Below are 14,531 nucleotides of genomic sequence, written 5' to 3'. Positions count from 1 at the left end.
AAATGTAACCCAGTTGAATTAGCAAATATTTTATTACAGCATTGCATGACAAGTACAGTTCAAACAATAACTGTACATTTCTCTTGAACATCAAGAGAGCATTACACCTGTAAATGATGAATGAAATGTCATTCAAAAACGGATTGGGGCTGAAGGGGAAACAAAACTGAAAACCCAAGACAGTCATTTTTCCAAAAGGACTTTAAAGTCAAGATAAGGCATCAAGTAGCCACATGATAAAGGTCATTTAACACTTAGAATGCCACCTTCTGTCAACTCTACATTTTCAATAAAACAGTGGCTTTTTAGCTAGTTTAAATAAAGATTTATTCCAGACTTTATTATGCCTCCAGTCTAGTGCTTGGATCTTTTGGCCTTTTGCCGTTCTGGGGCTTGTGCCGGGGCTTTTTTGTTCTTGTTCTTGTTTTTTACATTGTGTGTTTCGTAATAGCGTACACCAACTTTCTTCGCCTTCTTAGAACGCTCCATCGCTCTTCTCTGTAGGGATGGATAAAGAGAACAGAGGAGAAAAATGAGCTTTTGATCTCCATTCCTGTTACATCAGTAAGAGCAACATTCACCTAACTTGTCTCCGCAGACGGATCTGTTTGACGTCAGAGAGAACAAACACTGCATACCTGTTTAGACGTCAGTCTGTGGGATTGAGTAGACTCCTCGTCATCCGCAGCTTTCCTCTTCTTACTCCTCTGGTTTGCATCTGAATTCAAGCAAAGATGAACAAATCTGATGTTAGCACCTGATGGGCTTTCAACATCAACTTGACCTACTTAATTTGTATAGCTACGGGCAAAAATCAGTCTTTAGGTATTTGTGTCAAACTTAAAAGACATAACAGTAAGATGGCATGCTTGTTTGCATTTTTTATTTGCTCTGAGGAATGGTGAAAGTGTTTTCTGGAGCCTCACCAATTCTGATATCTCTTCCAAAAAGAATCTACATTCAGCACCATACAAAGTCATGACAAACATGTTGATTGACTACCTTTCCTCTGTGCTTGCTTCGCTGCTGCCGCTTGTTTAGTCTTGATGTCTGTGAACGCTTTGTCAGAGAGTGCCTTAGGTATCCTGTCCAAAGAAGACAAAAAAGAACGGTTTACTCCTGTTGGGATCTGTTGAAATGAACAGTAATTCATTTAGGCTCATACAACTGTTATTTGACTTTGTCCTGCAGTTTGTGGGCTGAAATTCAACAAAAGTTTAAAAAACACAATGACATGCAAAAGTTATGGAAATAAGCCACTGATCAGAGAGTCAAACCGATGACTGCTGTCCTCAGGGGATTAAAGGCTGGTCAGCACGGACCACCTAAAATGCATGGCATCTCTCTGCCTGACAACTTAATGTTACTTTACTGAATAATGTAATAACGGCAATACACATAACAAAGGAAATATGTAAGTGAGGTTTGGGTGAGAGCACACGGACCGGATTGCAGAGAAGCGTTTGGATTTGGCCCGGTCCAGGAACTGCTTGTACTTAGAGATCTTCTCATCCAGCGCACGAATCACCTCGTGTGAACTCTTGTTGCTGTTTGCTTTGCCAGTCTGAGCGGTTGTGGACTCAGAGTCCTCTGTCTCTCCATCGGCTGGTTCAGCATCGGCCCTGTCTTCCTCTCCTCCCTCCTCTTCTTCGCACTCTTCCTCGCCATCGGAGCCAGACATGTCAGACAGTCCCAGGTCAGGCATCTCCACAGGAACCAAGTCTTCTTCACTGAATTCGGGTGCCACGTTGATCTTGCCAAAGTTCTGTCGAACATTAGCCAGAATCTTCTGGACCTGCTCCTTCTGTCTCTGCTGCCTCTGCTGATGCTCCTCATGCTCCTCTGAGACAGCATCTGGATTGTCTGGCTGCTCCTCCTGCACATTCTCAACTAAGGGTCCTTCAACTGGCAATAGCTCCTTGTCCTAGAAAAATTACAGGGTCAAAACACAGGTTGACAAAAAGTGCACAGGGTAGTATATTAAAAAAGTCCTTAACTCAAAAAATTCAGTTAAGTCTTACCTCCTGATCCCCCTCAGGTCCAGGTGGTTTTACAAAAAAGGGGATACGTCCTCTCTGCCAATCATTCAACACCATTTTGGAGACTGTGGAGAGATCTGGCTCACCACCCTGCACAATTTAAAGAATACAAGGTTAGGATTTTAAACTTTTGACATACACTTTGCATATTAACCTAAAAAAAAGTTAGTATGGAGAAGGATTTTTAAATGGTGGAAAGACAAAGGGATAGGAGCTATAACACTAACTAACAGTGAGTTATGGAAACTCTACCGATTAGATGATGCAGAGGTAATGTTTGTGGTCAATCCCATTAGAGATATATTCACATCTTCCACCCATCGCAGTAATGCCAGAAATTAAAGTAATCACAACACTAAGATATTTGGCAACTGGAGAAATGCAGCAGACCTGGGTCTGTCTCAGCCTGCCATCAGCAGTGATCACAAAACAGTGACAACACTTTCACAGTCTCATAATGTGATGCAATTCATTTCATTTTCACTGGATGTCCACACTGTGCAGGTGGACAAAAGGACAAACATTCATTATATTAAAAGAATGCATCACACCTAGCAATGACATCAACCACATCTCCTTAGTGAGGTCGAAGTTTCTGTCACTTCCTTGCTCATAATTTTCCTAAATCACACCTAAGCTATGACTCCTCGCTAGAAATGTTTAAGGCTAATTAAGGGGCTCTCTGAGTGTTTGTCTATACAGGCCCTGATGGATTACCTAAAAGGTCTAGTGTGTAGGATTTATTGACATCTTGTAATGAGGTTCCAGCTTGCAATAAACTGAAACTTCTTTCATGTGCCAAACATGAACAATAGTGGCAAATGCAAAAACAAAACTAAACAAGGGGGGGAAAAGTACGTAAAAAAAGGAAGCAAAACGCAGTTTTAGAAATGGCCTGTAATGTCCTGAAAGCGAGAAGAAGAACAGAGAGAAGAACAATCAGACCTTCAGAAGTTTCCCAGTGCGAAATGCAAGCTTCTCAAGGAAGTCTTCAGCAGAGTTCCACGTGGGGACGCGGTAGGTCTTCTGAATGTATTCTGGCTTGGCCCGCTCCAGTACTGCCCCAATGTGCTCCTCTGGGTTCCTGATCTTCTCCACTTGAACCTTTATGAGGAAGGGGGAAAAAAAAGGCATGCAATTGAAGATGTGAACCTGCAATCATTCAGTTAGGGGGCCTGTGTGTCCCATGTATTAAACCTACGATCATGGATAAGACTTTAGGGGATCAGAATCAGAGCTGATTATGGCATTTTTTTTTTAACAGCTGGGTATTAGCAGCAGGATTTTACTTGCATTTCTTTGTTCATGGCACACCAGGTGCTCGAGCTGCTAAGAAATCCACATTAACATTTGCTGGAACATTATGTCTAAAATGTGATATTGCCGTTTTTCAGATGCTGCTGATAGTGTTCCTAAAGTCCTGCACATTGAAATATAGTACAAGCATAAAATCAAAGTACGAGCAACTTAAGATATAAAATAATCTGAATTCTAGAATAATAACTAAATGAAAAGAAACATAGTAAGAAATATATAAATGTATACTAAGCAGCACATTTAGACATAGCAATAAAAAGACCTACAGACACAAAGTGATAATAAGACAATAATATGGCAAGCAGACTATTGGGGTGGTAGCTGAAGCATGCAAGGATGATATTACAAAATCTTGGAACATAAAAGAAAAAAATGAGAGCAATGCTTACCACTCCTTTCAAGACAATATCAGTTTCACTGTCTTCTGAAGGGTAGACAACACCAGGACAGTCAATGAGGAAGATGCGCCTCATCAAAGTGATATACTGCCACACCTAAAGAATGAATGAGATTAATGCTGTTTATATGGTCAAGTCAACTATGATGAGTGGGGAAGCAAAATATTTAAAAAATCTTTTGGAAAAGCAAAGACTGTTTTAAATCTGACGAAGAACTGTGAGAACGGCTCCCTTTCGTTTCTCCACATGCTACAATTTCTCCAGTTCATGATTTCATCTGAGGGATTGTAATGTAACTTTCTGTGTAAACAAAAACACACACCTATTCTAACAAAAGGAGGAATGAGGGTCTCTGCATTTCTGTGGATCATGAGCTTGTTTGGCTGATTATGGTTATGTGGTGAGAATCAAAGAGCGAGGTGAGTAATAAAGGTGTGCTGGCTACAGACCCATCAGATTCATTGGCTCGGTGTGCAAAAAAAAAAAAAAAAAAAAAAATCTCCCCTCTCTTGTGGTCCAAGTTCACAGCTTTGCCAAGCACGGAAAAGTAAAGATAAGATCTTTCCCCTTGACCCTGCTGTGGACATTGGGGTTTTCAGACCCTTGTTTGTGTCCAAACTGGATAAGCAGCTCCAGAGAGAGGAAATTAAGGATAAAAATGGTTGTTCTTTCTCTTGGCCCAAACTTCACTTAGATTTTTAGTTATATAGTTAAGAACTCGGAGTGCAGCGACTTCTGTTGTTGCAGCTATTCACAATTACAAGTTAAGAAGAGGAACATGCATCATTTCACCTCACATTACCTTACCACTAAATCAAAGCTCCTTTTCACACTACACACAAAAGCACCATTCCCCTCTCTGCTCCCATTCTCACTTTATTAGCAGTGCTTATGTACTACTCAGATCTTTTCTTTTAATATTCTATATTGTAGGTCTTTATACTGTCTTCTGTGTAAATCCGCAACTTCTGAAATTCACATTTTAAAACTTTCTTTTAAAAGAATTTCTTTTTACAGGACCGTCCCTTGTAATAATGACTAGATGGACTTTCCATTGTCACATTGCCAGTGGTTTAATTTGTAGGTACAAGTACTGTGCTTAAGTACTAATTTAAGATATTTCATTGTACTTGAATATTTTAATCTAATGCCACTTTCTACTTCTACTCCACTATACTTAAAACATAAATAAATACTACGTCAACTTTAGTTACTAGTGACTTTACAAAGAAAGACGTTTGCACACAAACCATAAGATCTACAAGTGCAGCTGAAATAGTCAATTGATTAGAAAATGAATTAGCAACTATTTTGATAATATTAAAACAATTTTTCATGGAAAAACATTTCATGATTTCACCTTCTCAAATATGCAGACCTGTTGCTTTTCCTTTTGATGATTTGTTAAATTGTTGTTTTTTTCAATGCAGGACGTTCACAAGTAACAGAGTATTTTTTTAAAGTATGGTATTGATACTTTTACTTAAATAAAGGACCTGAATACTTCCTCCGCTGCACGTTGATTGTCACAGGTCTAAATTTGATTTGCATGGTCGAGACGACCCATGAACCTCACCTTTGTTTCTCCAGCAAGCGGTGCCACGTTGCAGACCTTCTTAGACCGCAGTGTATTGATGACTGAGCTCTTTCCCACGTTAGGGTAGCCAATGAAACCCACACTTATCTGTTTCTTGTCTGTGTGGAGCTGTGGGAGGCCAAAAAATAAAGTCAGAATGCTGCATTTCCTAAACAACAACCTCAGTCTGTTCCAGTTCACGGCAGTAATTTTAGATGGGGCTCTACTGCCTTTAGCAATAAACCAAGTGAACTTGTCATCACTCCAGAACTACAATGTAGTTTGTTCAAAACACATACCAAAGGATATCTTTAAAAGGATTTTTTTTTTATGTAAACAAGATAATCACAAATCCTTTTAAAACAAGAGAATATAACCATCCTTCATTTTTGTCTCAGGAGGTAAACTCTGAAGGCTGTTTTGGAACAGGTTTTTCACCTTATCTCCTGAATTTTTGGTGAACATCATCCAACAGACAAAAACTTTTTACAGGGATAAAAAAAAAAAAACAAACATAGAAGTTTATTTTAATCTTTTGCATAAAACCTCTTCAAATCACAATATTAAATCAGACAAGAACATTCCAGATAAAATATTAAACCCTTTTGATTTCTTGACTTTTCAGATCTCTTAAGCCAAGTTCAGACCACAGTTATGCGGCGAGACGACACCGTTTTAGAAAGTTGTGGATAAAAGTTGCAGCAGTGTGAACTGGCCCATCTCATCCTGACTCAAACCGTCTGATGGTGTCAACTGCAGCTCAACTTGTCAAGCCGCCAGTGGCTGATTTTAAAATATAAGACACGTCACCCGTTACATCAGCCTGTCTCGAAGTCTGCTGGTCAAGTCAGTTAAAAGCTGTCGGCAGTTCGCTTAATACGGCATTCACTAACAACAGCCCTCTGTCCATGAGCCCAGCTCATTTACATTCCCACGGCTGCCAACACGTGTGTCGGTCTCCGTCCTCCCTCCTCACAGTGTGTCAGTGTCAGATGGTGGGTCGCTACTGCTGCTGGCTGTATGTGCTTTTGTCACGAACATATTATAATGTTACTAAAAAAATACTGTTCATGTTTATGCGTGTAAGGATAAAAAGTACAAAAGCTTTGATATAAACATGGCTTTTACTTAGGAGCTGTGATCTCTTCTTTCATTTACACAGCATCTAAGATTGAATGGATCGGGATGACAGTAAAATCAAAACAATGAATACTCCTTCATGAATCAATGTTGTATATGGTGTCTGTACAGTTTTTATCTCATTTTATTTTTATATTTTATCTCATTTGTATTTGGTAATATTTTATCCTTTTCTTGTACTCATACTCAAATGACTTTTTTTGAATTGTTTTCTGCTTTTGACTCTTGAACTGCTGTATCGTGTGAATTTCCCAAGTGTGGTATTAATGAAGTGTTATTTTATTTAATACACTGTGTAAACCATTTCCATCCATACAGTATACGACTTGCTTTTGCGATGGGCAAAATAATGAGAAACAGACAATTGGACCCTGAGCACTCCGACAATATAATAAGTATTTTTGTTTTCATAATGAGATCTATAAATAACAATTGTACACTCGTAAATCAAAAGAGGGCACAATTTCAAAAACCGAAGCCTTGAATCAAGCAGCAAAGCAATAGTTCTTTTGCACATTAAATCAGGGCTACAGGGTACGTGCACTGGTGCATGAAACTTTTAAAATTCCACTCACCAAATTGTTTTTACCTGCACTGAAACATTGTTTTACAGCACCAGATATTTTGAATTTTAGGCATGTGCTTACCTTGCCAAACTGCCTGAGCAGCTGGATGAGAGAGCCTTTTCCAAATGAGTTGGTGAGGCTGGCATGGAAAGCCAGAGTGGGGTACTCTTGGGACAAAACTGCTACCCACCGTTTCTGGTTCAGGAATAAGTCGAGACAAAGAGACACACACAAATGAATATTATAAAAAGACAGACACAATCACTCCCAATCTAATGGGTAACCAGACATGACAATGCTGTAGATTTTCTTACCGTGACCCAGGTGGGGATGAGGTCACACTTGTTTAGAACAAAGATGAGATGTTTCCAGGATTTCTCCTTCTTCAAATACGCCTCTATGCTCTTGGAGCGCGTTCCATTGGGGTCACGGGCATCCAGCACTTGGATGATGACATCAGATGAGTCGATCACCTGTTACAATAAAACCGTCAGGAGTGTGGAATAACCCGCCAACACTTCAGTGTCCCAACTCTACATTAACACAATACATAGTGCTGAGAGGAGTATGGAAACGATACCTTGTACAGTTCTCCCCAGATCCTCTTGGACTGACCCTTTTTGAAAATTTCCTCACGCACTTCCTCCCTGTTGCAAAAATGAGGATAAAAAAATGAGTATGTCTGTCTTTTTAAATATTAAAATTCAGTAACTATGCTGCTATTCAGGTAGAGTATCCAGTAGAGTGGACTGATTATAAATTCTTCTGAGGGTCTTACCTGACCCCTGTGTCCTCAGTCACCAGGTCTTTGTCCTTGTTTGCATCATAGGTCAGGGCCGAGGCCTCTGCCTGTTCGATGAGGTCCTTCATATCCCCCACCACGAGACTGGGCCTCTTCCTCTGAGCCTTGGGCCCAAATGTGGTCTCAAAACCCTCCGTGTCTAGAATGTGCACCTTAGAGTTCTGCAGGTGTAAAAAAAAAAACAGATTAGACTATTTCTGGGCCCAGACCTTTGAATCTGCCCACTCAACTGAAATGATTTGCCTGAAACCTTGACATGAACCAGGAGTTTCTCAGTTGACAATCCATCGATCTAATGGGGGGGGGGGGCAAACAATAAGTCAAACCGTGCAATGAGCAAGACAAATGACATTGTCATACTATGTCAAGCATTGTGCTGGCACCACTAAGGAGTTATAACAGCAATGACAGTGGCTACAGACAATATAGACTCTGCTGTCGAGGCGGTTCTAAATTGACACGTCTCTGAATGTTGCCCGAAAGGTCCCCTGTGTAAGATTTAGGGTCATCTATTGGCAGAAATGGAATACAATATTCATAACTATGTTTTAATTTATGAATAATCACCTGAAAATAAGAATTGTTGTGTTTGTGTAACCTTTGAATGAGCCATTTGTATCTACATATGGAGTGGGTCCTCTTCAATGGAGTCTACCAACTTGTTCTACAGTAGCCCAGTAAGACAAATCAAACATAGACTCCAGACATTTTTGCATTAGCAAGCGTTGCTCTCCTACAAGCTTGGCAAATTGAAGAAGTTTCAATTCTGCATCCACAAAGCGAGATGCCATTAAATCCTACACACTGGACCTTAAAAACTCAAGCTAAACCAGTATGTTGGCATGGCTACGCATCAGTGTGGACTTAAAATCCCGTTACATTTGGGCAAATAGGTTGGGCTCTGGTGACTGGTTAGGAAAAATCAAAACCTTCAGTTATCAGAAATCAGTTAGAGTAGATGTAATGTCAGACTGAAGATGGAAGCAGAGTGTAACTGGTTTACAATTCTGTCTGATATCAGGCAAGATTAGATTTTACAACTCGGACGAGAGATACTTCATTCAGATGGAAAAAAACATAATAAAGGATTATGTTTATAATAAAATAGCACAGAGATACTAGTGTATCAGTTGATATGGATATAACATGGAGAGAGAATGATCAGTGTGAATCTGTTATGACTGTTAAGGTTTGGGCAACATCTTCACATCAGCATGAATGGAGAAAAAACGAACAGGAAGATCGTTTTTTCGTCTGTTTTACAACCAATTTTTGATCCAGTCAAAGCGATGCAGTCCTTCCAGGGGTTTCAGACAGAATCACAAAACTAATGCATACAGTAAACAGAACACCCAAATATGCATTAAGTAAGCCAGTAAAAGAGCCAAACCTGAGCCAGCACTTCCAGTGATTTTAATCACGAGACATACCTCTGTTGCAACACAGCCATAAAGGTGGGGTTGGGGGGGACAAACAGTTTATGGGGTTTGTCAGAAACAATGATGTTTAAGGCTTCAGGTTGCCTGATAATCTGCCAAGATCCTCAACAGGACTCCCCAGTTCTTTGAAAAAGCATTTCCCTTCCCAAACCGCAAACTCTGGTTTAACTCATCTGACATTTGGAAAAAGATCATTCCACTAGTTAATCAGCAGCCAGACATCCAGGTTTAAGAGCGTTTTCTTTACTTCATAAGTGTTTTATCAAGGTCATGAATTGGCTAAAAGCACATTAGTAGATAATGGTGTCTCCATGGAAAATAATACAAATGTGATGAATGATAATATGAGAACTACAATATGACAGGTGCTTTTATGGCCACTTGTCAATCAATAATGAGACACAAATGTTAAGGAAACACAGTATCAGTAACTCTGAGGAAAGTCTCAATGAGGGACTCCAGTGTGCAGAAAAAAATAAACTAAAGACCCACCGTGTTGAAAGAGAACAAGAAGAACTTGATGTTATTCAGAATTGTGTTGGTTATGGGGTGGAAAAAGTTAAAGCCTGGCAGAGTGAAACTCTTCCAAGCCAAACAAAGCGCTCGTGCACTCAGGGTCACAGAGGGGCAGAGTGAGAATTGAATGAGGATTAAAGTGAGGCCTCATGTTCGTCTCACCTCATAAAATCCCGAGAAATAAGCCACTGAGGGAAACAGAGCCATGGTTTCCCCCTGCTCCGAATAATATTAGTCAGGTAAAAACGTTACTAGCTTGATATGCCAGTATACGCATCATAAAATGTATAAAAGGTGATAATTCACACTAACAATCCACATCCCCTCATAAGAGCCTCCCTGACACACACCATTACACAAACAGCACAGGACAAAAAAAACAGAAATCGTTCTTTCTTTTAAAAAGAGCTTTCTGAGCTCTATACTCACATGGGCTTTGACTCTGTCATGCAAGAGGGACATGGGGAGTTTGCTTTGTCTCATCACCACTCGATATGGATCTTTCTGTACTGCGCCCATCTCCTCTTGGAACTTTTGAAGGGACGACTGCTTGATCACGCGGGTATTTGCTGAAATACAGAACATGTAGATGCAGATTGTGAGTGTGGCATCTTGAGTTCAGACTTCATATTTTTTAATCACAATTGCAACTCTTTGTCTTATTAGTTTAGTTTCCTTTCACACTCTCTGATTAGTCATATCAGGTGTACTCTAACTTAATAATTAAAAGTGCACACGTGAATATAACATAAGATTATAATGTCATCTGTCTTTCAACATCTGCCATCGTTGCAATGAAAAACTGATGTATTCACTTAACAGGTTAAGGTGTCGATTGGTGGTCAAAGAATAAATACTCTAATGTATTCATTTGTATATATTTCTACCATAGGTGTTCCTAAAAGGTCCGTGTAAGTGCGTGCCCTTCTGCCATATCAGTGCACTACGCTGCTGCTAACACAAACTGCAGAGGACAAACGAATTGTGCTAAACGAATAATCTTGACATCAAAACCATCTGAGGAGTAACACGGGTACCCTGTTTTGGATTTGATGCCACAAATATAAAAACCCAATTCACTCAAAGTAAAATGAGCTCATCACTAAAGTGAAACAGCTGAGGCAACATGAATCAATGATACAATGTCAATTCTACAAAGGCTTTTGGGGTCAGGCTAAATGAATTGCATTGGAATTAATGTTTTTTTTTTTTTTTTTTTGAGAAAGTGACAGCCCTCATGTCCACCATCAGACCGTTCCTCTTGCAGCGGCCGTTCTGAATTCTATCAAACCTGATAAATCTACAGAACTCTAGTGATGCAGTACTGTTAGTATTGTTTTACACTTTAATGGCAAGCACCTAATATCTATTGTAACATCTTGCTAAAGTCAACGAACAGTAATATGGTTAGTGATGATTCTAACACACTGCTATGGAAATAAGCTGTAATATTTTAAATGAATAAAAAAAACTCTGTTTATCTGTCACATTGTTTCCCACAGTGGTAAGATTCACTTTCGCTGCGCATGGCTTTCTGCTGCTCTGTATGCATTACCTGTCAATACTCTGTTTTTGTTATTATTTTTTGTACTGCCCTTTGCACTTAATAATATTAATAGATAAATACATTTTTAAAAAAAAGTTTGAGATGTCAAGCTTACAAACACTTAAAATGCCTATCAATAAGTAGTAAATAGTGTCCAGTACCCAAACTACTTCAAGCATAAATGAGTCTGACAGAAGTAGGAACATATTAAGGTTTCAAAGTTCATAATGCAGGAAAAAAAAAACATCCTCTCAGTCTTGTCGTCTTTTTCACCAAACTTGAACACAATAATCAATAACCCATTAAGAAATATTTCATACATGTTCTGCACTCATCTACTAGTTCTACCCTTTCAAAGCAGTTATTCCTGTTATAATAATGTACCACGTTAGTTCCACATTTAAGAAAGACATCGAAAACACAATATACTCACGACTACCACAGCAGATGTTGCCAAAAACATATATAACATACACAAAAATACACTTACCAAACCATTTGATGTTGGGTTCCACTCTGGCTACAGTCCCCGGAGCCACTGTGGACTGGAACTGCAGAGGTTTGATAACTTTCCCACGGTCATTACTGGGAACACAAGATACTTATCAGTGTGCACCTGTTATTTAATTATGCCACTTAGAAAAACAGCCAATAAGTAGCTCATAAGAATAATGCAAATCTTTGAAATAAATTACCATCTCTGCTTTTGTCTGTACATATTCAGACGCTTGATAGTGGCTCGGTCCCTCATGTTGTTCCCTCCAGCACCTTTGGGTCGATCTGTTACATACATGTACAGTTATTTTAACCATTTGTTCAACACAGTTCGCTTTTCAAATATAGAACTGCACCGATAGACATCCTTAGACCATCTAATATCAGCAGCTGTTTTGCAGATGTTAAGAATAAGTAGTTTAAACACTTTCACCCGACACGTTATAAAAGGGGCCAGGGTTTAGTTGAAGTTACATCAACCCGAAATATGAATTTCATTTTGACATATTGCACACTTAAAGTCAGTGACTAAGATAATTTAACAAGGGAAAATAATACTAAAATGTCTTTTCCATAACACAGTATCACCAAACTAGCAACAATTAGCGTTAGCTGTAAACAAACGGTGTGGCTAATGTGGGTTAGCTCAGCTCACCGGGGTTGCTGCTGGACGAAGAGGGGTTTATCGAGCTTTTCCCCTTGAACCGAGGCTTCACCATTTTGACCGCTTAGTCGGCAAAGCCTTCCCCCGACAAAAAATGAAGACACCACACCAAGGTGTTTGAAAGCTGAGGTTTAGCTGCTGTTATTCCCTTCAGCTCCAGACTGAACACCGCACACGTGTTGATACGGCGAAACAGGAAGGACGTCATCGGCTGAGCGACAGCGACAAAAAAAGGAGAAAAAAAGAAAGAAAGGAAGTATCTAGCTTTTAGAAAAATTAACTTTTCTTTTAACCCCGAATCACCTGAAAGAAGATACTTTTTTTCCTCTGAATGCTTGTTCTTATTTTCATGTTTTCATATTTACAAAATATTTTTAATTTAGTTATTTTTTTAAATCTCTTTTGTAAATATACTATATAAAATACCTTAAATAAAATTAATCAGTAATTTATGTATGTGAATCTAAAGTAATATTCGTGTCCTAATTTTAGGACGTATTTTAAAATTAAATGTATGTACAGTTACAGCTACAGTACATTAAGGCATAACAGATAGATGTATAGATAGATCCAGGCTGAGAGATAAAATGCATTAGTCTAAATAGACCAGCTGTCAAGTTGTCTATGTTGGAGGGAAAAGGAGAAATGTAATAGAATCTAGAGATAAATTACTGCTCTTCATGAGTTGCATTGCTATGCTATTTTTATTCCAGAAGAGGGTGCAATACAGTTTCTATTGTCAGTTGCTCATCCCCTGCTGGGTTCACATGGTCTGCCTCGCTGACGTAAGCCCTTCATTACCTGGGAGGCTGCTGTCTGCAGTTAGAAGTAAATAATAAAGGTCATAAATGGCTTAAGATCTGAAAGAGAAATGTGTTTTGCACGATAAGAAAGCCCTGGTGTTTAAATAAATGTGTTTTGGCTAAAATAAGGCAAGACAAATAATTCATGATCAGAGCAGTGCCAGGGATTTTATAAATAAAGAGTTTCAGAGTTCACCAGAAGATGATTTTTCTTTTTTGTTTGCTCAGTGAGCCGATCAATTATGTATTTTTTTCTGTTTGTTTTTTTTCCTGCAAAAAGATGTAAAAATGCTTGTTCAAAGCCATTTCCACACTTCAAGAAATATAGTTCTGATGGGGACATATTGAATCCTTTATTTTTTTGTTGAGCTAAACATGCCAAGGACGTAACCTCCAAGTCCTGGTTGGTAATTATGACCCAGCTTATGAAATGTAAAAATAGCCAAATCAAAGATACAAATACACATCACTGATAATAAGCAGAACAGATAGTTTAATGTTGCCCTATATTCACGAATTTCACAGCGGTGATATTCGACGAATTGGGATGAAAATTTGTTAGGCTCTAAGCTGATTTCCAAAAGAGAAAAAGACTCCCAGGACAACATGATTTTCATTTACACAGAACTGATACATGACTTCTGCAGGCCGATTTGACACCAAAAGGCACAAAAGGCCAAGTTTTTTCTGCCTGTGATGATGCTGCCTTTACAGTGTGTACGCTATGTTACACAAGTGTGGCTCAGAGCCAAGGTAGGCAAGTTCGTAGAGACTCCGGTCTGGAGAGGCGCCATCCAGTTTTCAGTTTATACAGCAGGGAGACCGAGGAATGTTCTCTGTTCATTTTCATACAGATGAAATTGGAACTGACTGCATCAGCAATCCGCTGCAATAAATGATTTTTGAAATCAGAAGTATTTTCCCTCCTCTTAAAGCTGAAATCCAAGCAGAAAAAAACCTAAAGGAAACTGTTTAGAGTCTAAATCTTTCTTCCATTCTGAAATCTACATTTACAATAGAAAAGTCCATCCAACAAATCATATTTATGCAGACAGGAGAGAAACAAATACTGTTAAATCTCTTCTATTTCAAGCCAATACTATTTAAGCCCAAACTGTAGCAGACCGAGATTGCGGACCCTTCCAAATTCTCACCATCTTCACATTTAAATTTAATCACTGACAATATAATGCTTAACACAAACAGTGGTGGATCTTCCTATAGGCAACA

The 14,531-nt window shown here is 39.0% G+C and overlaps 1 protein-coding gene across 1 annotated transcript; it reads right to left on the bottom strand.

The window, feature by feature from the left end:
* Positions 1 to 13: 13 nt before the first annotated feature.
* On the bottom strand, positions 14 to 12,682 carry gnl2 (guanine nucleotide binding protein-like 2 (nucleolar)). The gene is made up of 16 exons (XM_042490719.1): positions 12,490 to 12,682; positions 12,035 to 12,119; positions 11,830 to 11,924; positions 10,223 to 10,362; positions 7,815 to 7,999; positions 7,617 to 7,683; positions 7,351 to 7,509; positions 7,118 to 7,231; positions 5,331 to 5,459; positions 3,746 to 3,850; positions 2,985 to 3,143; positions 2,022 to 2,129; positions 1,446 to 1,924; positions 1,003 to 1,085; positions 639 to 718; positions 14 to 498 (listed from the first exon to the last, which is right to left on the bottom strand). Exons 1-16 carry the CDS (start codon positions 12,551 to 12,553, stop codon positions 355 to 357), a joined length of 2,196 nt encoding a protein of 731 aa, XP_042346653.1. The 5' UTR covers positions 12,554 to 12,682; the 3' UTR covers positions 14 to 354.
* Positions 12,683 to 14,531: the final 1,849 nt, after the last annotated feature.

Source organism: Plectropomus leopardus, chromosome 7 (genome assembly GCF_008729295.1).
Source record: "Plectropomus leopardus isolate mb chromosome 7, YSFRI_Pleo_2.0, whole genome shotgun sequence".
Classification (NCBI taxonomy): domain Eukaryota; kingdom Metazoa; phylum Chordata; class Actinopteri; order Perciformes; family Serranidae; genus Plectropomus; species Plectropomus leopardus.
Note: the sequence above shows the minus strand (reverse complement) of the source record. Positions and strands in the feature narration are given on the sequence as shown.

What these genes read in the sequence shown, in the direction of transcription:
- gnl2 (XM_042490719.1), bottom strand. Translation starts at nt 12,553, where the DNA reads ATGGTGAAGCCTCGGTTCAAGGGGAAAAGCTCGATAAACCCCTCTTCG. An exon ending in TACAGACAAAAGCAGAGATG is followed by an intron (nt 11,925 to 12,034) that starts GTAATTTATTTC and finishes TTGTGTTCCCAG; the next exon opens with TAATGACCGTGGGAAAGTTA. An exon ending in CGCTTGCTGGAGAAACAAAG is followed by an intron (nt 3,851 to 5,330) that starts GTGAGGTTCATG and finishes TTCATTCTTTAG; the next exon opens with GTGTGGCAGTATATCACTTT.